Source organism: Tachyglossus aculeatus, chromosome 10, assembly GCF_015852505.1.
Source record: "Tachyglossus aculeatus isolate mTacAcu1 chromosome 10, mTacAcu1.pri, whole genome shotgun sequence".
NCBI classification, from domain to species: domain Eukaryota; kingdom Metazoa; phylum Chordata; class Mammalia; order Monotremata; family Tachyglossidae; genus Tachyglossus; species Tachyglossus aculeatus.
In genome coordinates this window covers 44,645,926-44,672,517 of record NC_052075.1, presented here as the reverse complement: position 1 = coordinate 44,672,517, position 26,592 = coordinate 44,645,926, and the positions used below count along the sequence as shown (strand labels likewise).

The following is a 26,592-nucleotide window of genomic DNA, read 5'->3' as shown; positions in this document are numbered from 1 at the left end:
ATCTGATAAGAATCTGGTGGCCAACAGCAATAAACTTTTCTATCCCACAGCCCAGGCTTTCTTTAGCAATAGGAGCTAAAAAAATACATAATTAAACTAACCTCCAAATAACCCAATGGCAAACATCTCTTTTCTACACTAAGTAGCATACCTGTTCATTAAAGAAAGGCCATGAACAAAGCTGCAAAGCCTATCACTAAAATAAAATCTGAAGAGCCTCTCTGGTTTCAAAGGTTTTGGGCTTTTGTTAAATTGTTAAAATTTTGCAGTCTAGAGCTTAACCGTCACAACTATGGAACTAGTCTTCTTAAGGAGTGTTCTTCAAGGTGCAAAACTACTGGCTCTAAAGTTCAAGTATTTATGAGAATTTCAATGGAAAAACCAAAACACAATTACCCATCTCCAAACAACAAGTGAAATAAAACAAAACCCACTGCAACTGTCAACATCTGACAGGAGGAAAAGGAAACTGGATAAGAGTGAAAGCCATACTGCCACTGATAAAATCTAAGGACCCCCCTGCTTCCCCACGACTCCAAGGGCTTTAGTTCATGCCACATTTTGCCCAGAATTTGGGGAGGTGAAAGGATAAGGGCAGTGAAATCAAGCAGAAAACGCCTTCATTTGCTTTCCACTTTCTCTCCCCCTCTCTGCTAACAGATGACTTTATCACCTTCAATAATTTTCAAAATAATGATGTACTAGCAGACAGTGCTAAGCACTTAGTACACTGCTTTGCACACAGTAAGCACTCAATAACTATGACCAAATGAATACATAGAAAAATATTTTTGCTCCTGGTCACTGTTCAGGAAAAGGAAGATGACACCCCTATATTTAGGTCCAAGTTGTGTTAAGAACAATACTTTTATACTAATATTTCCTGGAGTTTGTTTTCTAAATTATTTAAGAATCTCTTATCCTTCAAGTACATACATATTCATTCTGGGAGTGTCAAACCATTCAGGAAGACAAAACATGACTACGGATGCTTTCAAAGATTCTCCTCAGCATTTGAGTCATCAAATGAGCATTTGGGAGGCAAAACTAAAATATGACTAAATCCTGGGGAAAAAAATCAACTCTGGCACTATTCCAAATGTTGCTTGTTTTAGCAACTGCTTACAAGTGACTGCCTTCCCAGTGAAGGAAATACCGCCTTGAGTTTTTAGCGCACCTTCCTTCTTATAAATTCAAAGTCAACTTCATACAAGTGACTGCCTTCCCAGTGAAGGAAATACCGCCTTGAGTTTTTAGTGCACCTTCCTTCTTATAAATTCAAAGTCAACTTCATACAAGTGACTGCCTTCCCAGTGAAGGAAATACCCCCTTGAGTTTTTAGCGCACCTTCCTTCTTATAAATTCAAAGTCAACTTCATATGTAATATTTCATTTATCCTCATCAACCTGTTTGTGACATTAGCAGCCCTATTTTACAGGGGGGGAAACTGAGGCCCAGGGCACAGCTTAGAGGCAGCACAGTTTGAAGGGTTAGCAAGAAGCAAGGTTCAGAAGGTCAAACCCTCCACGCCACCTCCAGGACCAACAGTTTTGGAGCATGGCAATCAATTCAGTCACCACACGCTTCGCTCAGGACTAAGCCACAGTTTGGGTGCAGAGTTGGGAACACACAGCAACTCTGAGGTGGACCACGGCCCTTAAGATCCAGAAATTCAGGGATAGGGGCTGGCTGGAATCAGAACATGGTAGCATCCCAATCCAATTCCAACTCAAGGCTAGAATGGCCTCATCTCCAAAACCAGACCAGTATTTAAGCGCTGACTGCGTGCAGAGCACAGAAGTTTGAGCCCCGCCAGGAACACGGCCTGGCCCTCAGGTGAAGCCACATTGTTGACCTCATCTAGCCAGACCCAACCTCAGGCCATCAACTGTAAGCTCCTTGAAAGAATCACGCCCATTTTACTGTATTCTCCCAAGTGCTTAGTGCAGCGTTCTGCACACAGTAAACACTCAGGTACTACTGATTGGGAGCAGTTGTCTGACTTAAGAACAGTGGCATTCATTTATTCAATCGTATTCATTGAGCGCTTACTGTGTGCAAAGCACTGTACTACACTATAAGAATAAACAGACACACTCCTCGCCCACGACGAGATTACTGTCTGGAGTAACAAAATTAGTCCTGGATCCTTCAGTGTTTTGTTGTCAAATGGGCCTGGGATCCACTCCCCTTACTTCCCTGGAAGAGAGAGTACTGGCCTGGCCTGGGAGCTCTAGAAGGTACGGTAGTCATGATTCCTGTTGGCGTGGCTTAGTGGAAAGAGCACAGGCTTGGGAGTCAGAGGACATGGGTTCTAATCCTGCCTCCACCACCTGTCTGCTGTGTGACCTTGGGCAAGCCACTTAACTTCTCTGTGCCTCAGTTACCTCATATGTAAAAGGGGGATTGAGACTCAGTCCCACAAAGGACAGGGACCATGTCCAACTGAATTTGCTTGTATCCACCCCAGCGCTTAGTAAAGTGCCTGGCACATAGTAAGCGCTTAAGTACCATCATCATTATTATTATTCTCTGTGCCTCAGTTACCTCATCTGTCAAATGGAGAGGAAGACTGTGAGCCCCACATGGGACAACCTGATTACCTTGTATCTCCCCCAGTGCTTAGAACAGTGATTGGCACATAATAAGTGCTTAATATTATTATTATTAATGAATACCTTCCAGTGGCCCGGCCTTCTTTGGGCCTCAGCTATTTCATCTACAAAATGGGAGTAAAGGCTGTGAGCCCTACCTGGGACAGCCTGATAACCTCAACCTCAAACACCATGCCAACCTCGTTCACTCCAAGTTTAACCTTTCCTGACTTAACTCAGCCCTCTCCTCTGCCAGACAAAACTATTTCTCCTCCCTTATTGACACCCATGCCCATCATCCCCGTCAGCTCTTCCGTACATTCAACTCCCTTCTCAGGCCCCCGGTTCCTCCCCCTCCTCCTTCCCTCACCCCCAACGATCTGGCCTCCTACTTCATTAACAAAATTAAATCCATCAGGTCCGACCTCCCCAAAGTCACTCCCCGCCCCTTCTCCAACCCCCCGGCTCTCAACACTCTCCGCTACTCTCCCATCCTTCCCAGCAGAATCCTCAGAGGAGCTCTCCTCCCTCCTCTCAATTGCTACTCCGGCTACCTGTGCTTCTGACCCCATTCCCTCTCATCCCATGAACTCTCTCGCTCCATCACTTCTCCGCTCCTTAACTTCCACCTTCAACCGCTCACTCTCCACTGGTTCCTTCCCCTCTGCCTTCAAACATGCCCATGTCTCTCCCATCCTAAAAAAATCCTCTCTTGACCCCACCTCACCTTCTAGTTATCGCCCCATCTCCCTCCTACCATTCCTTTCCAAACTCCTTGAACGAGTCGTCTACACGCTGCCTCGAATTCCTCAACACCAACTCTCTCCTCGACCCCCTCCAGTCTGGCTTCCGTCCCCTACATTCCACGGAAACCGCCCTCTCAAAGGTCACCAATGACCTCCTGCTTGCCAAATCCAACGGCTCATACTCTATCCTAATCCTCCTCGACCTCTCAGCTGCCTTCGACACCGTGGACCACCCCCTTCTCCTCAACACGCTATCTGACCTTGGCTTCACTGACTCCGTCCTGTCCTGGTTCTCCTCTTATCTCTCCGTTCGTTCATTCTCAGTCTCTTTTGCGGGCTCCTCCTCCCCGTCCCATCCCCTTACTATGGGGGTTCCTCAAGGTTCAGTTCTTGGTCCCCTTCTGTTCTCGATCTACACTCACTCCCTTGGTGACCTCATTCGCTCCCACGGCTTCAACTATCATCTCTATGCAGATGACACCCAAATCTACATCTCTGCCCCTGCTCTCTCCCCCTCCCTCCAGGCTCGCATCTCCTCCTGCCTTCTGGACATCTCCATCTGGATGTCTGCCCGCCACCTAAAACTCAACATATCTAATACTGAACTTTGTCTTCCCTCCCAAACCCTGCCCTCTACCTGACTTTCCCATCACTGTTGACGGCACTACCATCCTTCCCGTCTCACAGGCCCGAAACCTTGGTGTCATCCTCAACTCCGCTCTCTCGTTCACCCCACATCCAAGCCGTCACCAAAACCTGCCGGTCTCAGCTCCGCAATATTGCCAAGATCCGCCCTTTCCTCTCCATCCAAACCGCTACCCTGCTGGTTCAAGCTCTCATCCTATCCCGTCTGGACTACTGTATCAGCCTCCTCTCTGATCTCCCATCCTCTTGTCTCTCCCCACTTCAATCCATACTTCACGCCACTGTCCGGACTGTCTTTGTCCAGAAACGTTCTGGGCATGTTACTCCCCTCCTCAAAAATCTCCAGTGGCTACCAATCAACCTACGCATCAGGCAGAAACTCCTCACCCTGGGCTTCAAGGCTGTCCATCCCCTCGCCCCCTCCTACCTCACCTCCCTTCTCTCCTTCTCCAGCCCAGCCCGCACCCTCCGCTCCTCTGCCGCTAACCTCCTCATTGTGCCTCGTTCTCGCCTGTCCCGCCGTCGACCCCCGGCCCACGTCATCCCCCTGGCCTGAAATGCCCTCCCTCCGCACATCCGCCCAGTTAGCTCTCTTCCCCCCTTCAAGGCCCTACTGAGAGCTCACCTCCTCCAGGAGGCCTTCCCACACTGAGCCCCCTCCTTCCTCTCCCCCTCCTCCTTACCTTCTTCCCTTCCCCACAGCACCTGTATATATGTATATATGTTTGTTCGTATTTATTACTCTATTTATTTATTCTACTTGTACATATCTATTCTACTTATTTTGTTTTGTTCTCTGTCTCCCCCTCCTAGACTGTGAGCCCACTGCGGGTAGGGACCGTCTCTATATGTTGCCAACTTGTACTTCCCAAGTGCTTAGTACAGTGCTCTGCACACAGTAAGCGCTCAATAAATACGATTGATTCACTGATCTATAAAATGGGGGTGGAGACTGGGGGCCCCATGTGGGACAACCTGATCACCTTGGATCTCCCCCGGCGCTTAGAGCAGCGCTTGGCACATAGTAAGCACTTAATACCATCGTCATCATCATCATTATTACTGTCTGCTGTGCGACCTTGGGCAAGTTGCTTCACTTCTCTGGGCCTCCGTTCCCTCCTCTGTCAAACGGGGATGGAGACTGGGGGCCTCAGGTGGGACAACCTGATCACCTTGGATCTCCCCCGGCGCTTAGCACATAGTAAGCGCTTAACCAATACCAAAATAACTATTAACAAATACCACCACCATTATTATTATTACACATCTCATCTGTCAAATGGGGATGGAGACTGGGAGCCCCATGTGGGACAAACTGATCACCTTGGATCTCCCCCGGCGCTTAGCGCATAGTAAGCACTTAATACCGTCATCATCACCATCATTATTACTGTCTGCTGTGCGACCTTGGGCAAGTCGCTTCACTTCTCTGGGCCTCCGTTCCCTCATCTGTCAAATGGGGATGGAGACTGGGAGCCCCAGGTGGGACAACCTGATCACCTTGGCTCTCCCCCGGCGCTTAGCACATAGTAAGCGCTTAACAAATACCAAAATAACCATCATGAACAAATATCACCACCATCATGATTATTATTACACATCTCCTCTGTCAAATGGGGATGGCGACTGCGAGCCCCATGTGGGACAACCTGATCACCTTGGATCTCCCCTGGCGCTTAGAGCAGCGCTTAGCACATAGTAAGCACTTAACACCATCGTCATCATCATCATTATTACTGTCTGCTGTGCGACCTTGGGCAAGTCGCTTCACTTCTCTGGGCCTCCATTCCCTCACATGTCAAACGGGGATGGAGACTGGGAGCCCCATGTGGGACAACCTGATCACCTAGGATCTCCCCCGGCGCTTAGCACATAGTAAGCACTTAATACGGTCGTCATCACCATCATTATTACTGTCTGCTGTGCGACCTTGGGCAAGTCGCTTCACTTCTCTGGGCCTCCATTCCCTCATATGTCAAACGGGGATGGAGACTGGGGGCTCCAGGTAGGCCAACCTGATCACCTTGGGTCTCCCCCGGCGCTTAACACATAGTAAGCGCTTAACAAATACCAAAATAACCATCATGAACCAATCCCACCACCATCACGATTATTATTACACATCTCCTCTGTCAAATGGGGATGGTGACTGGGAGCCCCATGTGGGACAAACTGATCACCTTGGATTTCCCCCAGCGCTTAGCACATAGTAAACCCTTAACCAATACCAAAATAATTATCATTAACAAATACCACCACCATCATTATTATTACACATCTCATCTGTCAAATGGGGATGGAGACTGGGATCCCCACGTGGGACAAACTGATCACCTTGGATCTCCTCCGGCGCTTAGCACCTAGTAAGCACTTAATATCATCATCATCACTATTACTGTCTGCTGTGTGACCTTGGGCAAGTCGCTTCACTTCTCTGGGCCTCCGTTCCCTCCTCTGTCAAACGGGGATGGAGACTGGGGGCTCCAGGTAGGCCAACCTGATCACCTTGGCTCTCCCCCGGCGCTTAGCACATAGTAAGCGCTTAACAAATACCAAAATAACCATCATGAACCAATACCACCACCATCACGATTATTATTACTCATCTCCTCTGTCAAATGGGGATGGTGACTGGGAGCCCCATGTGGGACAAACTGATCACCTTGGATTTCCCCCAGCGCTTAGCACATAGTAAACCCTTAACCAATACCAAAATAATTATCATTAACAAATACCACCACCATCATTATTATTACACATCTCATCTGTCAAATGGGGATGGAGACTGGGATCCCCACGTGGGATAACCTGATCACCTTGGATCTCCTCCGGCGCTTAGCACATAGTAAGCACTTAACACCATCGTCATCACCATCATTATTACTGCCTGCTGTGCGACCTTGGGCAAGTCGCTTCACTTCTCTGGGCATCCATTCCCTCATATGTCAAACGGGGATGGAGACTGGGAGCCCCATGTGGGACAACCTGATCACCTTGGCTCTCCCCCGGCGCTTAGCACATAGTAAGCGCTTAACCAATACCAAAATAACCATCATGAACCAATACCACCACCATCATGATTATTATTACACACCTCATCTGTCAAATGGGGATGGCGACTGGGGGCCTCAGGTGGGACAACCTGATCACCTTGGCTCTCCCCCGGCGCTTAGCACATAGTAAGCGCTTACCAAGTACCAAAATAACCATCATGAACCAATCCCACCACCATCATGATCATTATTACACATCTCCTCTGTCAAATGGGGATGGCGACTGGGGGCCCCAGGTGGGACAACCTGATCACCTTGGCTCTCCCCCGGCGCTTAGCACATAGTAAGCGCTTAACCAATATCAAAATAAGCATCACTGCAGGACGCTGATGATGATGACGGTGGTGATTAGGGGGCGGGTCGCGGGCGACCGTGGCCTCGTCGCCTCAGCCGCCCTTCCCGCCAAGTCGGTCGGTCGTGGGGGGGGGGGGTCGCGCGGCGGTTGGCGCATGCGCGCTGCCTCCCAGGCCGGCGCGCGCCCCTCCCGCCCGAGCCGAAGCCGCGGTCTGCGCAGGCCTCGCGGGCGGGGTCCCCGGGGGGGGGGGATGGGGGGGGGACGACACTCACTCGGGCAGGTAGGTGGAGGAGAAGGAGCTCCACTTGTGCAGCGCGTACGGCAGCGGGCGGCTGTCGGCCGGACCGGCCCCACCGGCCGCCATCTTGTCAGCCCCGCCGCCGCCGCCGCCGCCGCGGCCGGACCAGCGGCGGGAGCGCGCACGCACGCACGCACGCACGCACGAGCGCGCGGGCGGGAGGGCAGGCGCACGCGCGCGGGGGCGGGGCCCGCTCTTAAAGGAGCCGCAGCCCCGGCGCGCCATTCCTTTTTTTTTTTTTTTTAATAAAGGCATTTATTAAGCGCTGACTCTGTGCAAAGCACTGTTCTAAGCGCTGGGGAGGTTACAAGGTGATCAGGTTGTCCCACCTGGGGCTCACAGTCTTAACCCCATTTTACAGATGAGGTCACTGAGGCACAGCGAAGTTAAGTGGCTTGCCCGAGGCCCCACAGCTGACGGGTGGCAGAGGCCGGGATTCGAACCCATGACCTCTGACTCCAAATAATAATAATAATAATAATAACGATGGTATTTATTAAGCGCTGGGGGATACAAGGTGATCAGGTTGTCCCACCTGGGGCTCACAGTCTTCAACCCCATTTTACAGACAAATAAAAATAATAATAATGATGATGGCATTTATTAAACGCTGACTATGTGCAAAGCACTGTTCTAAGCACTGGGGGGGCACAAGGTGATCAGGTTATCCCACCTGGGGCTCACAGTCTTAACCCCATTTTACAGATGAGGTCACTGAGGCGCAGCGAAGTTAAGTGGCTTGCCTGAGGCCCCACAGCTGACGGGTGGCAGAGTCCGGGATTCGAACCCATGACGTCTGACTCCAAATATAATAATAATAATAATGATAATAATAATAATAATAACGATGGTATTTATTAAGCGCTGGGGGATACAAGGTGATCAGGTTGTCCCACGGGGGGCTCACAGTCTTAACCCCATTTTACAGATGAGGTCACTGAGGCACAGCGAAGTTAAGTGGCTTGCCCGAGGCCCCACAGCTGACGGGTGGCAGAGCCGGGATTCGAACCCATGACCTCTGACTCCAAATAAAAATAATAATAATGATGATGGCATTTATTAAACGCTGACTCTGTGCAAAGCACTGTTCTAAGCGCTGGGGAGGTTACAAGGTGATCAGGTTGTCCCACGTGGGGCTCACAGTCTTAACCCCATTTTACAGATGAGGTCACTGAGGCACAGCGAAGTTAAGTGGCTTGCCCGAGGCCCCACAGCTGACGGGTGGCAGAGTCCGGGATTCGAACCCATGACGTCTGACTCCAAATAATAATAATAATAATAATAATAATAATAACGATGGTATTTATTAAGCGCTGGGGGATACAAGGTGATCAGGTTGTCCCACCTGGGGCTCACAGTCTTCAACCCCATTTTACAGATGAGGTCACTGAGGCACAGCGAAGTTAAGTGGCTTGCCCGAGGCCCCACAGCTGACGGGTGGCAGAGTCTGGGATTCGAACCCATGACCTCTGACTCCAAATAAAAATAATAATAATGATGATGGCGTTTATCAAACGCTGACTCTGTGCAAAGCACCGTTCTAAGCGCCGGGGAGGTTACAAGGTGATCAGGTTGTCCCACGTGGGGCTCACAGCCTTAACCCCATTTTACAGATGAGGTCACTGAGGCACAGCGAAGTTAAGTGGCTTGCCCGAGGCCCCACAGCTGACGAGTGGCAGAGTCCGGGATTCGAACCCATGACCTCTGTCTCCAAATAATAATAATGATGGCATTTATTAAGCGCTGACTATATGCCAAGCACTGTTCTAAGCACTGGGGGGGGGGGGGGGCACAAGGTGATCAGGTTGTCCCACGTGGGGCTCACAGTCAATCAATCAATCAATCATATTTATTGGGCGCTTACTGTGTGCAGAGCACTGTACTAAGCGCTTGGGAAGTCCAAGTTGGCAACATATAGAGGCAGTCCCTACGCACCAGTGGGCTCACAGTCTATAAGGGGGAGACAGAGAACAAAACCAAACATACTAACAAAATAAAAGAAATAGAATAGATATGTACAAGTAAAATAAATAAATAAATAGAGTAGTAAATATGTACAAACATATATACAGGTTACAAGGTGATGAGGTTGTCCCACGGAGGGACTCACAGTCTTCATCCCCATTTGACAGATGAGGTCACTGAGGCCCAGTGAGGTGACTTGCCCATTGTCACCCAGCTGACGGTTGGCAGAGCCGGGATAATAATAACAATAATAATGATGGCATTTATTAAGCGCTTACTATGTGCAAAGCACTGGGGAGGTTACAAGGTTGTCCCACGGGGGGCTCACAGTCTTCATCCCCATTTTACAGATGAGGGAACTGAGGCTCAGAGAAGTTAAGTGACTTGCCCAAGGTCACACAGCAGACATGTGGCAGAGCCCGGGCTCTTTCCACTGAGCCACGCTGCTTCTCCGTATGTGCGTCTCATTCGTATTCATTCATTCATTCAATCGTATTTATTGAGCGCTTACTGTGTGCAGAGCACTGTGCTAAGCCCTTGGGAAGTCCAAGTTGGCAACATCTAGAGACGGTCCCTACCCAACAGTGGGCTCACAGGCTAGAAGGGGGAGACAGACAACAAAACCAAACATATTAACAAAATAAAATAAATAGAATAGATATGTACAAGTAAAATAAATAAATAAATAGAGTAATAAATATGTACAAACATATATACATAGATATATATTCATTCATATTCATTCATTCCATCGTATGTATTGAGCGCTTCCTGTGTGCAGAGCACCGTACTAAGCGCTCGGGAAGTAGAAGTTGGCAACATAGAGAGACGGTCCCTACCCAACAGCGGGCTCACAGTCTAGAAGGGGGAGACAGGGAACAAAACAAAACATATTAGCTAAATAAAATAAGTACAATAAATACGTACAAGTAAAATAAATAAATAAAGTAATATTTTCATTCAATCGTATTTATTGAGCGCTTCCTGTGTGTAGAGCACCGTACTAAGCGCTCGGGAAGTCCAAGTTGGCAACATCTAGAGACGGACCCTACCCAACAGCGGGCTCACAGTCTAGAAGGGGGAGACAGACAACAAAACAAATTAACAAAATAAAATAAGTACAATAAATATGTACAGGTAAAATAAATAAAGTAATATTTTCATTCAATCGTATTTATTGAGCGCTTCCTGTGTGCAGAGCACTGGACTAAGCACTTGGGAAGTACAAGGTGGCAACATCTAGAGACGGTCCCTACCCAACAGCGGGCTCACAGTCTAGAAGGGGGAGACAGACAACAAAACAAATTAACAAAATAAAATAAGTACAATAAATACGTACAAGTAAAATAAATAAAGTAATATTTTCATTCAATCGTATTTATTGAGCGCATCCTGTGTGTAGAGCACCGTACTAAGCGCTCGGGAAGTCCAAGTTGGCAACATCTAGAGACGGTCCCTACCCAACAGCGGGCTCACAGTCTAGAAGGGGGAGACAGACAACAAAACAAATTAACAAAATAAAATAAGTACAATAAATACGTACAAGTAAAATAAATAAATAAAAAAGTAATATTTTCATTCAATCGTATTTATTGAGCGCTTCCTGTGTGTAGAGCACCGTACTAAGCGCTCGGGAAGTCCAAGTTGGCAACATCTAGAGACGGTCCCTACCCAACAGTGGGCTCACAGTCTAGAAGGGGGAGACAGACAACAAAACAAATTAACAAAATAAAGTAAGTACAATAAATACGTACAAGTAAAATAAATAAAGTAATATTTTCATTCAATCGTATTTATTGAGCGCTTCCTGTGTGTAGAGCACTGTACTAAGCACTTGGGAAGTACAAGTTGGCAACATATAGAGACGGTCCCTACCCAACAGCGGGCTCACAGTCTAGAAGGGGGAGACAGACAACAAAACAAATTAACAAAATAAAGTAAGTACAATAAATACGTACAAGTAAAATAAATAAAGTAATATTTTCATTCAATCGTATTTATCGAGTGCTTCCTGTGTGTAGAGCACCGTACTAAGCGCTCGGGAAGTCCAAGTTGGCAACATCTAGAGACGGTCCCTACCCAACAGCGGGCTCACATTATGTTCATTCATTCAATCGTATTTATTGAGCGCTTCCTGTGTGCAGAGCACTGGACTAAGCGCTTGGGAAGTCCAAGTTGGCAACATAGAGTGGATGAAAGTGGATGAATTTATAAATATAGTTTTATTTTGAGGAATGTCTGTATTCATCATCATCATCATCATCATCATCATCAATCGTATTTATTGAGCGCTTACTATGTGCAGAGCACTGTACTAAGCGCTTGGGAAGTACAAATTGGCAACATATAGAGACAGTCCCTACCCAACAGCGGGCTCACAGTCTAGAAGGGGGAGACAGACAACAAAACAATACATATTAATGAAATAAAATAAGTAGAACAAATATGTACAAGTAAAATAGAGTAATATTTTCATTCAATCGTATTTATTGAGCGCTTACTGTGTGCACAGCACTTGGGAAGTCCAAGTTGGCAACATCTAGAGACGGTCCCTACCCAACAGTGGGCTCACAGTCTAGAAGGGGGACTTCCCACTTCCCACCTCAGGTTTCCCAAAGTGGTTTTCCCCCATTAGTCAAACTGTTGGGAAGAGGAGGGGGATCATCTAGAAATGGGGTAGGAGAGCTAGGTGGGTGGAGATGGAGAGACTCTTCTGAGAGGAAAAAGGGCGTGAGAGGCCAACTTTTTTTTTAATGGCATTTATTAAGCGCTTACTATGTGCAAAGCACTGTTCTAAGCGCTGGGCAGGTTACAAGGAGATCAGGTTGTCCCACATGGGGCTCACAGTCTTAATCCCCATTTTACAGATGAGGGAACTGAGGCCCAGAGAAGTGAAGTGACTTGCCCAAAGTCACCCAGCTGACAATTGGCAGAGCTGGGATATGAACCCATGACCATGAACTTGAAGAGAGACAAGGAAACATGGGATTTTGCAGCTGAAGAACGGGATGGGAAGGAACACTGGAAAACGAGTGAAGAGCGGCACTGAATCAGGCACTGAACGGGGTCACCGCGACCCAGGTCATTTTGTGGCCTGAAGAAATCACATAATACCAAGGTTGGGCTGAGGAGGAATTGCCTGACCTCATTTTTGGCTCTGTTTTTAGGGAACTGCAAACAACCCAAATGTGGAGCCACGAAAAAGGAAGTTCCACCCTCGTCCAGTGTCTCGCCTTTAGACCCCGAGTCTAACGGTTCCTTAGCAGTTTTTCTTGACCCGGGTTGGGTTTTCCAAGACCACAGGGTAGGACGGTCATTCGTCTGATTTTTCAGTGGACAGTACGGTTTTCAGCTGGTCTCTCCTCAGTTTGGTACAGATACGATACCGGATGCTTCCACGTCTGCTTGTTTTCATTTTTAGTGCGCAGCCTCCCTCCTCCACGGCTCCTGCAGCCAAGTTTTGTGGCCCGGACCCAACGTTTGAGTTTACATGGACCAGCGAGAGGAACACGGTGTCTCTGGAGCAAGTGGAAAGGTCAGAGTACACTAAAGATACACTCTAAATTCCAGCCAAATTAGGCAAACTTCTGCAAAGACACCATCCAGATGATGTCACGACATCACTCTGCCTGCCAGCGTGATGCATGTGACATCAGGTGAATCTCATGGTCTGACTTTTTGGCATCAGGTTGTTGGCCATCCTAATATAGGATTGTTTGATTATTTCTTTCATTTTTTTTAATCGACTAGTTCTTTAATCTAGTATTTAAGAAATCGTCTGGAATAGCCATGTTCCAGGCTCCCTGTTTCCTAATCATTGGTTCATTGGGCATCACTAGGAAGGAACAGAGTCCACTGTTGTATAGGGACCATCTCTATATGTTACCAACTTGTAATAATAATAATAATAAAAATGGCATTTGTTAAGCGCTTACTATGTGCAGAACACTGTTCTAAGCGCTGAAAGTTAAAGGTCCCACCGAGATTTGAACTCGGATCGCTGGATTCAGAGTCCAGAGTGCTAACCATTACACCATAAGGCCTCCTCCTTGTACTTCCCAAGCGCTTAGTACAGTGCTCTGCACACAGTAAGCGCTCAATAAATACGATAGAATGAATGGAGAACAAAAGTGTTACCATGATTTAAAAAAAAACCCATACTTGGAATATGTATATATGTTTGTACATATTTATTATGTATATATGTATATATGTTTGTACATATTTATTACTCTATTTATTTATTTATTTATTTTGCTTGTACATATCTATTCTATTTATTTTATTTTGTTAGTATGTTTGGTTTTGTTCTCTGTCTCCCCCTTTTAGACTGTGAGCCCACTGTTGGGTAGGGACTGTCTCTATATGTTGCCAATTTGTACTTCCCAAGCGCTTAGTACAGTGCTCGGCACATAGTTAGCACTCAATAAATACGATTGATGATGAATACAGACACTCCTCAAAATAAAACTATATTTATAAATTCATCCACTTTCTTGAAAATTGATGCAAGAATTTCTAATACTAGGATTTTAGCTCCTGGTAGAGAAACCATAACTTTATATGGCCGCACTACCCAACTGGATCGCAAGCTCCTTGAGGGCAGGGCGAGTAATTCTTTTGTACTCTCCCAATTGCATAATAGAGTGCTCTGCAAACAGTGGACACTCAATGAAATACTCTTGATTGATTGATTGATTCTTCTTCATCTGTTTCGGCATTTTCAATGAAGCGGTGGATTGAAGAAGTTCATCATCATCAATCGTATTTATTGAGCGCTTACTATGTGCAGAGCACTGTTCAAAGAGGCGTCGTCGGACAATAATTCCTCTGCATGAGATAGAGTGAACTCGTTAACGTCTGTATCATCTATTTCAAAATTAAATTCCCTCCTCGGTTTAACAGTCTCTTTAGTTATCTGCTCAGGGGTCTCTTGAACGCCTTGAAAATCTGACACAAACTGTGGGCAGAATGGTTTCAAAGAGCCATTCAGTGGTTGCTTAATCTCCAGATTTTAAGGATAGCCCAGCATGGCACCCTGCTATCAAGAAAAGAGGGTTGGTTTTTTTTGAGCAAAAGCTTTCCAAGGAACAAGAGAGCAAGAAGGCACCAGTCACTCGATATGTGGTATTTATTATGCGCTTACTGCATGCAGATCACTATACTAAGCACTCAGAAGAGTACAGTACAAAAGGGTTGGTAGAAACGTTCCCTGTCCTCAATGAGTTTACGGTCTAGAGGGACTGCCGTTCATTCAATCATATTTATTGAGCGCTTACTGGATGCAGAACAAGCACTAAGTGCTTGGAAAGTACAATTCGGCAACAAATAGAGCCAATCCCTACCCAACAACGGGCTCACAGTCTAGAAGCGGGGAGGCAGACAACAAAACAAAACAAGTAGAAAGGCATCAAGAGCACCAATATAAATAAATAGAATTATAGATATATACACATCATTAATAAAATAAAGAGAATAATAAAATAATAAATAGGTAAAAACATTCACAAGTGCTGTGGGGTAGGGAGGGGGGTAGAGTAGAGGGAGGGAGTAGGGGCGATGGGGAGGGGACCAGAGACAGGTGCTGTAAATATTAAACATGACAAAACAACAAGGGATGATCTTTTAGTGTGCATAATGTGGCTGGAACTGTGGGTCCTATCTTGGCCTTTTTAACCACACATGCGGTCATGGGTGAATTTCACTGTTATTGGTGTCTTCTTCAAATATGAAGGTCAACTATATAATCTCTAAATTGACTGCTTAATCTCCCACTGATTTGCAAACTCCCTGAGAGCGAGAGTCGTGTCTACTAATGCTATTGTATGGTACTCTCCCAAGTGCTTAGCATAGTGCCCTGCTCACAGTAAGCACTCAATAAATACTTTTGCTTAATGGATGGATTAATTGATTGGGGAAGGGGTGGGGGATGGATTTACTCCCCTGTAGATCTTAGCCGGGTGGCAGGGCTGGTCGGGCAAATAGTAATAATAACAATGATGGCATTTATTAAGCGCTTACTATGGGCAAAGCACTGTTCTAAGCACTGGGGAGGTTACAAGGTGATCAGGTGGTCCCACGGGGGGCTCACAGTCTTCATCCCCATTTTACAGATGAGGTAACTGAGGCTCAGAGAAGTTGAGTGACTTGCCCAAAGTCACCCAGCTGACAAGTGGCGGAGCCAGGATTTGAACCCATGACCTCTGACTCCAAAGCCCGGGCTCTTTCCACTGAGCCACACTGAATGGGGGACGGTATCCAACCCTACAGACCTTATCCCCCAGTTGAGTGTATTGTATGGGCTGGTTGTATCCCATATTATGCTTATACCGCGTGCAGTGTTCTCATCAGTCTGTTTTAGGAAAGACATGATAGAGCTGGAGCCGGTTCAGAGAAGAGCAACCACCAAGGTTTCCATTGCCCTTCCCTACTATCTCTTTACAAACCCCTTGGGAACCAGGCCCCGAGTCTTAAAAAATAACCATGTACTCTCCCAATACGTAGAACAGCATTCCACATATTCAAAGGGCTTAGCAGGTGTTTGTTGAACTGATAATCAAGTGGACGGCATCACTTCCGAATGAGGACAGACTGAGAAGATTGGGACTCCAGCCTGGAAAGAAGAAGGCTGAGGGAGGCCAGGATTACATTACGTTTTACAAACTCGTGAAGGATGTGGAAGGAAGGGAGCATTGCTGGACAGCTTGACAGGGAGAGCCAACAGGCCTGGTTTACTTCCCTTGAAGTAAAGACTATCGCGGATCTTCTCTGACTCAATATAAATGCATTACCGAAGCCACATGACTCAGCTGTAATTGACTGAGTACACAATTCTGGGTAATTTTGGTAAAAATAGAGTATCCGGCCTCAATTCGAGAACCAATCCGCCATTTATAACATTGTTCCTATAAGAAAATCGTTTCCAAATGAAGGCACAGTTTCAGGAACCAATTGTGTTGTAAATCGAGGACTGTCTGCACTAATGAACAAATGCAGAATTTTGACACATTGGGATTCTTTTTTTCAATCATGAAACATTGTCAATTCCAATTACAAGTTGTCACCCTCCAATTATTTAACAAAAGCTACATCAGTGATCCCAAAATAAGACTATATCTTGAGAGTAATGGGCCCTCTATCCCTGTGGAGCTGGCATCCTTGAACTCATATGCCCAGTTCTACACGACACTGAAACCGTACAGCCTTGAAAAGTTTTTCTTCTGAAGCTGCTTTAATTCACAATCCTCATTCAAGAAATCAGATGCTAGGTGTCCTGATGCTAATAACGCCTCATTTTGTTCCATTAACCCTAAGGGACACCAGTGTATCAAAACAGTGTTAATCATGTAGACGAAGCCCAAGGTCGTAGACACTTACCTCACAGTGAGTGTCAGAGCAGCAGAAGGGCTGACAAAGAACCTTTGAGAGATGCCAAGTGAAACCGTAATAACTCTGAGGAGAAAACCTGCAGAGATGGCTGAGAAATGGAGAACCACCTCGTTCAGGTGACTTTGGACTGGAAGAGAATCTGGCAGAAGAAGGGAATTCCATTTGAGAACTCTTATTAACATTTTTTATCCTGTCTGTCACGTTTCCCACACACTTTTCACTGCCTGTCGGTCAGTCTCTTTGCCGCATGAAAGCTAGGCCATTATCACCAACCCGATTATCAGATGATCGGAGAGGAGTAACATGCTCATAGTCGCCCAGCAATGAGTAACTTAGCAACATCGAGCTTCCCCAGTAATTACCTTTGTCTGGTGTCACAGGTTTGCTACAACTGTGTGCGACTCAATCATCACCATCATCATCACCTCTATTTAAGTCCCTTCCTTCCCTCCTCAGTGTCTTCAACTTGTCCCTAGACTGAAAGCTCGTTGTGGGCAGGGAGTGTGTCTACCAACTCTGTTGCACTGTAATAATAATAATTGTGGTATTTGTTATCCACTTGGCCACCCTGCTTCTCTTCTACTGTCCCAAATGCTCAGTACAGTAAGTGCTCAATAAACACCATTGGTTTGACTTAGCCTAAAATTTAGTTAGCCACAGAGGTGATTGATTTTTGATTGATCCGAGGAACTTCTCAAAGTTCACATCAAAGCGACCAAAATTATTTTAAGGGCCATGTGTGTATTTAGAGCAAAACTGGGACATGATTTCTTTCTGCTCACACAGATCGTGCAGGCCATTCTCAGCAAGCTTTCAAGCTAAAATCAATCGATGGTATTTATTGAGAGCTTTTTCATCATCATCATCATCATCAATCGTATTTATTGAGCGCTTACTATGTGCAGAGCACTGTACTAAGCTCTTGGGAAGTACAAATTGGCAACATATAGAGACAGTCCCTACCCAACAGTGGGCTCACAGTCTAAAAGGGGAAGACAGAGAACAAAACCAAACATACTAACAAAATAAAATAAATAGAATAGATATGTACAGGTAAAACAAATAAATAAATAGAGTAATAAATATGTACAAATATATATACATATATACAGGTGCTGTGGGGAAGGGAAGGAGCGCACTGTACTAAGCTCCTGGGAGAGTACAATCAAGTTCCTTGAAGGCTGCCCTGCTCCCACTATCATTGACTTTGGTTGTCTATCTTAGAAGAGCAAGTCAAGGGCTTAAATACAGTGCTCTGTAGGTGCACCAGTAGGTGCTCAGTAAAATCACTGACTGATTAAGTGTTTGACTGATTGATTGAATGATTGAGAGAACCAGCCCCAGATGACTGGTGAGGGGGAACAATATGGACCGTCAGAATGCTATTCTGGAAATGCCGGGTTTTCTGGAATAAGAAATAGGAAACCGGGTGGTTGCAATGACTTTGTTTCTGACCTGGTTGTGGCCTCTTTTTGTATCTATTGTACATCCTTCCTGACTGAACTCCCACCTCAGGGGAGGAGGGTTTGTGTCAGCAACCCATGAGCACCCCCTGGTTCTGTGTGTACCTTCACTGGTGCATTTTTTAGCATGGTGCTGTTCACAGGGATGCAGAAGAAGGGTGCTGTTACCTTTGGGGACCATTCCCCCTTCCTGTGTTATCAACACAACCACTTAAATTAGTGAATAGAAGCTCAAGCTTTTCCAGACCCCTTCTCGGCTTCCCCACCCTGTCACCAATCAATCAATCAATCTGGGAAGGCAAGCAGATTAACTTGAGAAGCAAGGTGGATAGAGCACGGGCCTGGGCATCAGAAGGACATGGATTCTAATCCTGGCTCCACCGTTTGTCTACTGTGTGACTTGGGCAAGTCATTTCACTTCTCTGTGCCTCAGTTACCTCAGCTGTATAATGGAAGTGAAGACTGTGAGCCCCATGTGGGACAGGGACTGTGTCCAACCTGATTACCTCCCAGCTCGTCCCTAGACTGAAAGCTCGTTGTGGGCAAGGAGTGTGTCTACCAACTCTGTTGCACTGTAATAATAATAATTGTGGTATTTGTTATCCACTTGGCCACCCTGCTTCTCTTGTACTTTCCCAAATGCTCAGTACAGTAAGTGCTCAATAAACACCATTGGTTTGACTTAGCCTAAAATATAGTTAGCCACTGAGGTGATTGATTTTTGATTGATCCGAGGACCTTCTCAAAGTTCACATCAGAGCGACCAAAATTATTTTAAGGGCCATGTGTGTATTTAGAGTGTCTCCTCCCAGCACTTAGCTTAATGCCTGGAACACTAATAAGCACTTAACAAATATTAAAAAGAAAAAAACAAACTCCAGGCTTGTTAAGGTTTTACTATGTGCCAAGCACTAAGCTCTGGGGTAGATTCAAGATTAATGGATCAGAAATAGTGGTTTTATAAGTGAGCAGAGATTATAATTATTCATATTAATGTCTGTTCCCCTCTAGACTGTAAGTTCGTTATAGGTAGGGAATGTGTCTGCTAATTCTGTTGTATTGCACTCTCCCAAGCACTTAGTACAATGCTCTGCACACAGTAGTGCTCAATAAATATGACTGATTGATTGATTATAGATGAAGAAACTCAGGGAAAGGTAAGTTAGGTGAGTTGCCCGAGGTCACACAGCAATCCAGTGGAAGAGCCAGGACTTACTTTTCTTGTGATTTTGTGTTTTTATTGTTTTATCTTTCTCTCTGTGTCTGTTGCCAGTCTCCAACTCCCACTCTAGTGATGCAAACCCCTCGGGGGCCAGCAACGTGCCTAACTTGCAAATCTGTATTTTTTTCTCTGCGTTTAGCACAAGGCTCTACACAGAGTAGGTGGTTAATGAATACTACTATTGCTACTGAGGGGGGCACCTTCATTAAGAAGAAAGCCCCCCAAGACTGCTCTGGAGACGGATTTTAGCCTAGTGGAAAGTGCACAGTCTTAGGAGTCAGAGGACGTGGGTTCTATTCTTGACTCTGCCACTTGTCTGCTGTATAACCTTGGGAAAGTCATTTAAACTTCTCTGAGACTCAGTTACCTCATCTGCAAAATGGCGACTAAGTCTGTGAGTCCTATGTGGGACAGGAGAGCCAAGGATCCTATCCTGTTAATCCTTCCATTCTAGGAGTCTTCATTTTTCCTCTATTATAGTTTGCTCTCAGTCCCTGCTGGGTACTTGCACTTATTCCTTCTTTTATACCTTCTGTCAACAGCCCACTTTTCAGTTCCACAGTAAGTCAAAAAAGACCATTCTCTCTGTCCTGGCTATTGTAAATGTTTTCTTTCTGAGCCCAACAGTCTTCTTCACACTGTGTCCACAGGCAAGGTGGTTGATAATGCTGTCCATATTTGAAGGTAGCTGAGAAGACATGCAAGTATTTCTGCTCTTTCTCTAATCTATTTGTTCTCTGTCTCCCCCTTTTAGACTGTGAGCCCACTGTTGGGTAGGGACTGTCTCTATATGTTGCCAATTTGTACTTCGCAAACGCTTAGTACAGTGCTCTGCACATAGTAAGCACTCAATAAATACGACTGATGATGACAGGGACTTTCTCCAACCTGATTATCTTGTATCTATCCCAGCTCTTAATACAGTGCCTGGAACCTAGTTAGTGCTTAACAAATACATAGAAAAAAAGAGTAGCAGAAAGCAGATAGATGCAGACCTTTGCTCTCTTCAATTCTTCTGTCTTCCCTTTCTCTAGCCCCGAGCCATTTCCTAAGGGAGAAGAAGGGAGAATGAAGCAGAAAACTAAGAACCACTCTGTTTTTTTTCCCTCCCTTTCTGATTCTTGCTTCTTTGTGACTGAACAAGCCCTGAGTTATGTGGTTTATATTCTTTGAGAGCTACATTTAACCCCTCAACTTCAAGTTTCCTCCAAAAGAGAGATCAAAGCACAGGCAAAAAACACATTTGGGAAAATAAGCCACTAGTTTCTGTTTAAAACCCTGCAAGCGTATGGATCACCATTTAAACTGTTGTGGTGTATTTAGTAGTTCTACACAACTGTTGTTAGTGTCCCAGAAATGAACAGGTGGGGATGAGGGGGAATGCAGATTGAAAAGGTCCTGAGGCATGGATATTCATGCTCTCTAAGGTACTGAGCATTAGAAAGAAAATACTCAAATAGAAAAGTGCTGAAAAAAAAATTGAAACCTGTTCAATAAGTGGGTTTGAGGTTTAAGAACGTTCAGTTTTCTCCTTTAGGCCAATTGTGGATATTTGTGGACAAAAGCAAATGAAATACTGGCGAAACCTTTTCATACACAAATGAAAAATATGCCCAAGAAGTACATAAATATAAAGATGTAGGAATAGTAGCTGTAATTGTAGAAACAATAGTATTTATTGAATGCCCACAAGAAGCGTGCACTCTAATGGGAGGCAGACATAAAAAATTTACGAAGAGACTTACTTAATGCATAGTTCAGTAACATATCCATGGAAGTGTTCAGGATGGGCATAAATAAAGGAGTAAATGCTATAGATAGCTGGTGTGTTGGTAATGATAATACTCACAATAATTATTATCATTATCACCATCATGGCACTTGTTAACCAATTACTTTGAGCCAGCCACTGTACTAAGTGCTAGGGTAGATACAAAATAACCAGGTTGAACATGTCCCTATCCCACCCCCTCTAGGCTGTGAGCTCATTGTGGGCAGGGAATGTCACTGTTTATTGTTGTATTGTACTTTCCCAAGTGCTTAGTACAGTGCTCTGCGTACCGTAAGCGCTTAATAAATGCAATTGAATGAGTGAACATGAGGTTCACAGTCTGGGAGGGAGAACAGTAATCTCACCCCTATTTTGCAGATAGAAAACTGAGGCACAGGGAAGTTAAGTGACTTCTCCAAAGTCACACAACAGGCAAGTGGAGCTAGGATTAGAACTCAGGTCCCCTGACACCCAGGCCTGTGCTCGTTTCCACTAGGCCACCTCTTCTCCCGATAATTTGGGTGATGGGAATTAATCAGTGAAGGCTTGTGGGAGGAGTTGGGATTTTATGAGGGCACTAAATATGGGAAATGCTGAGACCTGTCAGATTTAGGGAGGGGTAGAGTTCCAGGCCGAGGGACCAACATGACTGAGTGAACCAAGTTGGGAGAGGCAAGAGTGAGACACAGTTAGAAGGGGAAATGGAGAGGAGCAGAGAGGGTGATGTTCAGAGAAGCTATATATAAGAGGGGGAAAGTTGTTTGAGAGTGCGAAGCCAAGTGTGAGGAGATGTCTGGTTCGGGTGGAGAAGAAACAGAAAGATGAAGAAACTACAATTAAAGAAAAAAAAACGCGAATACTCTTGGAGCTTATTTTGGGAGCAAAAATGACGTGGGATTAAATTGGGCAGAGACGTAAAACTAAGCAGAGAAAGAAAATATTGGTCTAGGGGACAGAGATTCCTGGACTGGTTTTTGTTTACCTTTTCTAGGTTGAGGTAAAACAGAGATTCCACAGAGCCCACAGCAGAAAAGAGAAGTAAATGTGGCTTGTTTTTTTGAACCCACAAGCTCTTTGCTGGCATAAAACATTCCCCACAGGCCAGTAGTGTCAGGGCCTCCTCTCGTTCCTCTGATGTGCCAACTATATACACTGGTGGGCTAATTAGTTCCTGTGGTGATGAGAGCAGCAGCTATTAAATGAAACCTCTGACACTTTTCTTCATGCCTACAAACTGCCTTCAGATGGCAGCCCCCATTAACTGATGCCAGGTAGGGAGACATTCACCCCACGGGCTCCTTAAGTATCTGTTCCCTTCCCCAGTCACTCGAGACACCTGCCATCTCACTTGTCTCTGGGGAAAAACTCTTCTTGTTTAGTGCACAGGTTGGAAAGGAGCAGGGGAAAAGTCAAGGAACCAAGGTCTGATCTAGGAGATGGAGCCAAGGGCTCTAGGGCCTGCTATGGATGGAGAGAGCACTTCCATAAACCCGAGGGCCCTGCGGTTTGCAGCAAATCGTGATTTTTGTCAGGGCCTGAGGTGAAGTTCCTCCAGGGACTTGACAAAAGCAGCAGCCTCGGCCCACATAAGAGACGGGCTGCCAACTGCTCGGCTTCCTGTTGGGGTCAGCATTTTCATTCAATCGTATTTATTGAGCGCTTACTATGTGCAGAGCGCTGGTTGAAATCCTAGACCTCTGAGGTCATTCTTTTCCTTGCTCGATCACTGAATTTAGTTTGAGTCAGGTAGTGGACAGAGATGAAACTATCTCTGGTTTTCCCGGCAGGCAAAAAAGCCCAGCCTCTCTGTTAGCCTTGAGGTCTCTCAACATGTGCTTTCCCATTGGCGTGACCTTCCGTTTCATAATGGACCTTGGTTGTGAGCTAGCCAGGAGTTGAGCAGGTACTCTCCCAAGCGCTTAGTACAGTGCTTTGCACACAGCAAGCACTCAATAAATCCAACTGACTGACTGACTGACTAAAACAATATCCAGTGTATGGAGGGGCATAGCTCTGGGTCTCTAAGAACATGTGAGACTGACATTTCAACCAGGGTTGGTCACGAAGATCTCTCATGTAGGTGAGTGCGAACAGTCTCACGTACGTCCTCTCAGGAGCCAGAATAATAACCTTGGGCTCAAGACCTTCTCTACAGTTGGAAGACGTAATGAGATTCTGCGTTTCCAATTGGATGCATCCCTCATTTTTCCTCTTCCTGCCCTAGGTTCAGAGAAAACCAAAGGAAGATGGATTCCAGGATCAATCGTCCTCTGAATTCACATTGACAGCTCAGACCACTTAGTCCGCAGTTCATTCATCCTTTCAGCACCCCGCAGTAAATATGTTGGGCCCCATCCTGCAGGTATAGAAGCTGAAGCTAGAGAGATCAGGTACATTTTCTAGCATCCCACAGTTAGTCTAGGACAGTGACGGGAGCCTTTACCCAAGAATCTCGTCATGGACAAGGAATAGGTCTGCCAACCCTATTGTACTCTCCCAAGTGCTTAGAACAGGGCTATACACACCGCAAGCACTCAACAAAAGCCACCGATTGATCAACTGATTGATTGAATCTTTCACCTTAAATCCAGAACTCTATTCATTTGACCCAGTTGCCTTACTGATGAACTAATTTCTGGACAGCTATCACTCAGCACTGTGCAGATGTTGGTTAGAGTTTGCCTAATTTCCCAGTGCTTAGAACAGTGCTTTGCCCATAGTAAGTGCTTAATAAATGCCATCATTATTATTAATTCTTATCCAGCCCCCCAACACTCACTTCTGGCTGACTATGAATCACGTGTTAAGGAGCAAGAAGCTTTTGATGCCACTTTTTGGATCGATTCAGGTACTTTTTCTGCTGTACTAGATTTTCAGTTGACCCTATATTTCAGTCAGGTGTTTATTCAATCGTATTTAGTGAGCGCTCACTGTGTGCAGAGGAAGTAAGTTCTTCCTGGACAATAGCAATAGTGACCCTCTCCCAGTTCTTAGGCATCTGAAACAGTCATTGAGATTGCATTGAAACTGCAGCAGAAAATGCATAAAGGGAGATGAGCACAAGATGATGATCAGTTTGGGAGAGCCCAGATGGCATATTTATTTGCAAAATGATCATCATCGTAATTATTGTTATTACATGGGGAGGTATTCAAATTATTTATTTTTTTCTGGAGAAAGCCAGTGTCCCAATCTACCAGTTCTCCTGAGCCAATCTTCAATAACAATCAAGTAGACCCAGCCACTGTATTCCTTGCAACTTTAAAATAACAAGTTTGTTCTCCCTCCCAGTGTCCCTGACTGACATAACCAAAACAAACAGACTTGGGTTCTTATCAGTGTCTTTTTTTTATTTAAACTTTTTATGGTATTTGTTAAGCGCTTACTTACATGCCAGGCTTTATACTAAGCACTGGGGTAGATACAAGTAAATCAGATTGGACACAGCCCATGTAGGGCTCATTCTTAATCTCCCTTTGATGGATGAGGCAACTGAGACAAAGAGAAGTTAAGTGGCTTGCCCCAGGTCCTATAGCAGACAAGTGACAGAGGCAGGTTTAGAACCCAGGTCCTTCAGTGTCTTTTTCAGAAAATGACCCGTACTTTCAGCAAATGCCCCTGAACAATCTACAGTAATAAATCAGCATCCTACATTCCCATTTCAGTCATATAAAAAAAAGTTGTGCGTGTTTTGCTCGGCACTCCTGAGTTGCCCAACAACAAATCTAGGTGGGAGAGTGCGAAAGAAGAAGGAAAAGTCAGGGAAGAAAGCTGTGTGCATTTCCCACCCCCGAGCTTCTAGACGGGATTGTGAAAAACATTTAGAGAAACCAGTGAAAAGCTCAGAAAAAGCACTGCCCACAGAGAGTATGATTTCTAAGCATAGAAGAAAGGAGCTGAGGGAAGAAGGGAAAGGCCTTGTTTTTGTTTTGCTTATGAAATCAGCCAGGAATATCGTCTCCTCCCTTCTCTGTTCAGTGAGGAAATGACCTTTGCAGAAGTGAAGTGAGTACACACAGGAACTGAATGTGCCCTTCCTTGGCTATCTCGCCTTGAAAATGTTCCCCTGCAGGGGAATGGTGGGAGTAAAGCGGATTAGGATGCTCTGTGATTTAATGGAGACTAACCTGATAAGAGCCGGCTGGCATAAAAGACGAGGATATCCAGGCAGCCTACAGAGAGACTGTTACCTGTCAAGGCTCTGCCCAACGTAAAATGGCCTCCAGGCTTTATGCAGCAAAAGCAGCCATTCACTTCAGGGTAAACTGCCATTGATCCCAGCCTAAGGCTCTCAGCACCATGAGGCTGAATAATGACCATTTTCAGAGTTGCCATGAGGTACATCTCGAGACTCACTTTCCCTTCTGTGTCACCTTTGATATTCACCCCACCTTCAGCCCCACAGCACTTATGTACATATCCCTAATTTATTTTAATAACAATAATTTTGGTATTTGTTCAGCACTTACTAAGTGCCAAGCACTGTTCTAAGCTCTGAGGGAGATACGAGATAATCAAGTTGTCCCACATGGGGCTCACAGTCTTAATCCCCATTTTCCAGATGAGGTAACTGAGGCACCTCAGTTACCCTGATGTCTGTCTTCCCCTCTAGACTGTAATCTCCTTGTGGACAGGGAGTGTGTCTACCAACTCCATTGCATTGTGCTTTCCCAAGCCCTCAGTACAGTGTTCTGCACACAGTAAGCACTCAATAAATACTACTGATTGATGTTCTTAAATGATAAAGAGAGTTTGCCAGTGCCCAGTTCACTTTTCAGTCAGGGAGGCCCACATGGGGCTCACAGTCTTAATCCCCATTTTCCAGATGAGGTAACTGAGGCACCTCAGTTACCCTAATGTCTGTCTTCCCCTCTAGACTGTAATGTCCTTGTGGATAGGGAGTGTGTCCACCAACTCCATTGCATTGGACTCTCTCAAGCGCTTAGTACAGTGCTCTGTGCACGATAAGCACTCAATAAGTACCACTGATTGATGTTCTTAAATGATAAAGAGAGTTTGCCAGTGCCCAGTTCACTTTTCAGTCAGGGAGGTCCAGCTCTGGCCCTTCACAACTTCTAATGTCATCATCATCAAGGACATTGACTGGGACGCTTCAGAACATACAGTAGAAATAAAACAAGCGAACCCTA

The 26,592-nt window shown here is 45.5% G+C and overlaps 1 protein-coding gene and 1 non-coding gene across 2 annotated transcripts in view; both read right to left on the bottom strand.

Annotated features, from left to right (window-relative positions):
- Window positions 1–7,703, bottom strand: part of MKLN1 (muskelin 1) — a 199,825-nt gene extending 192,122 nt beyond the window's left edge. The window contains exon 1 of the mRNA XM_038752328.1: window positions 7,607–7,703. Within this exon, the coding sequence (XP_038608256.1) occupies window positions 7,607–7,698 (92 nt within the window). The 5' untranslated portion in view covers window positions 7,699–7,703. The remainder of the gene's footprint in view (window positions 1–7,606) is intronic.
- A 5,865-nt stretch (window positions 7,704–13,568) lies between these two features.
- On the bottom strand, window positions 13,569–13,640 carry TRNAQ-CUG. The gene has a single exon. It is a non-coding gene; the product is annotated as a tRNA-Gln (tRNA).
- Window positions 13,641–26,592: the final 12,952 nt, after the last annotated feature.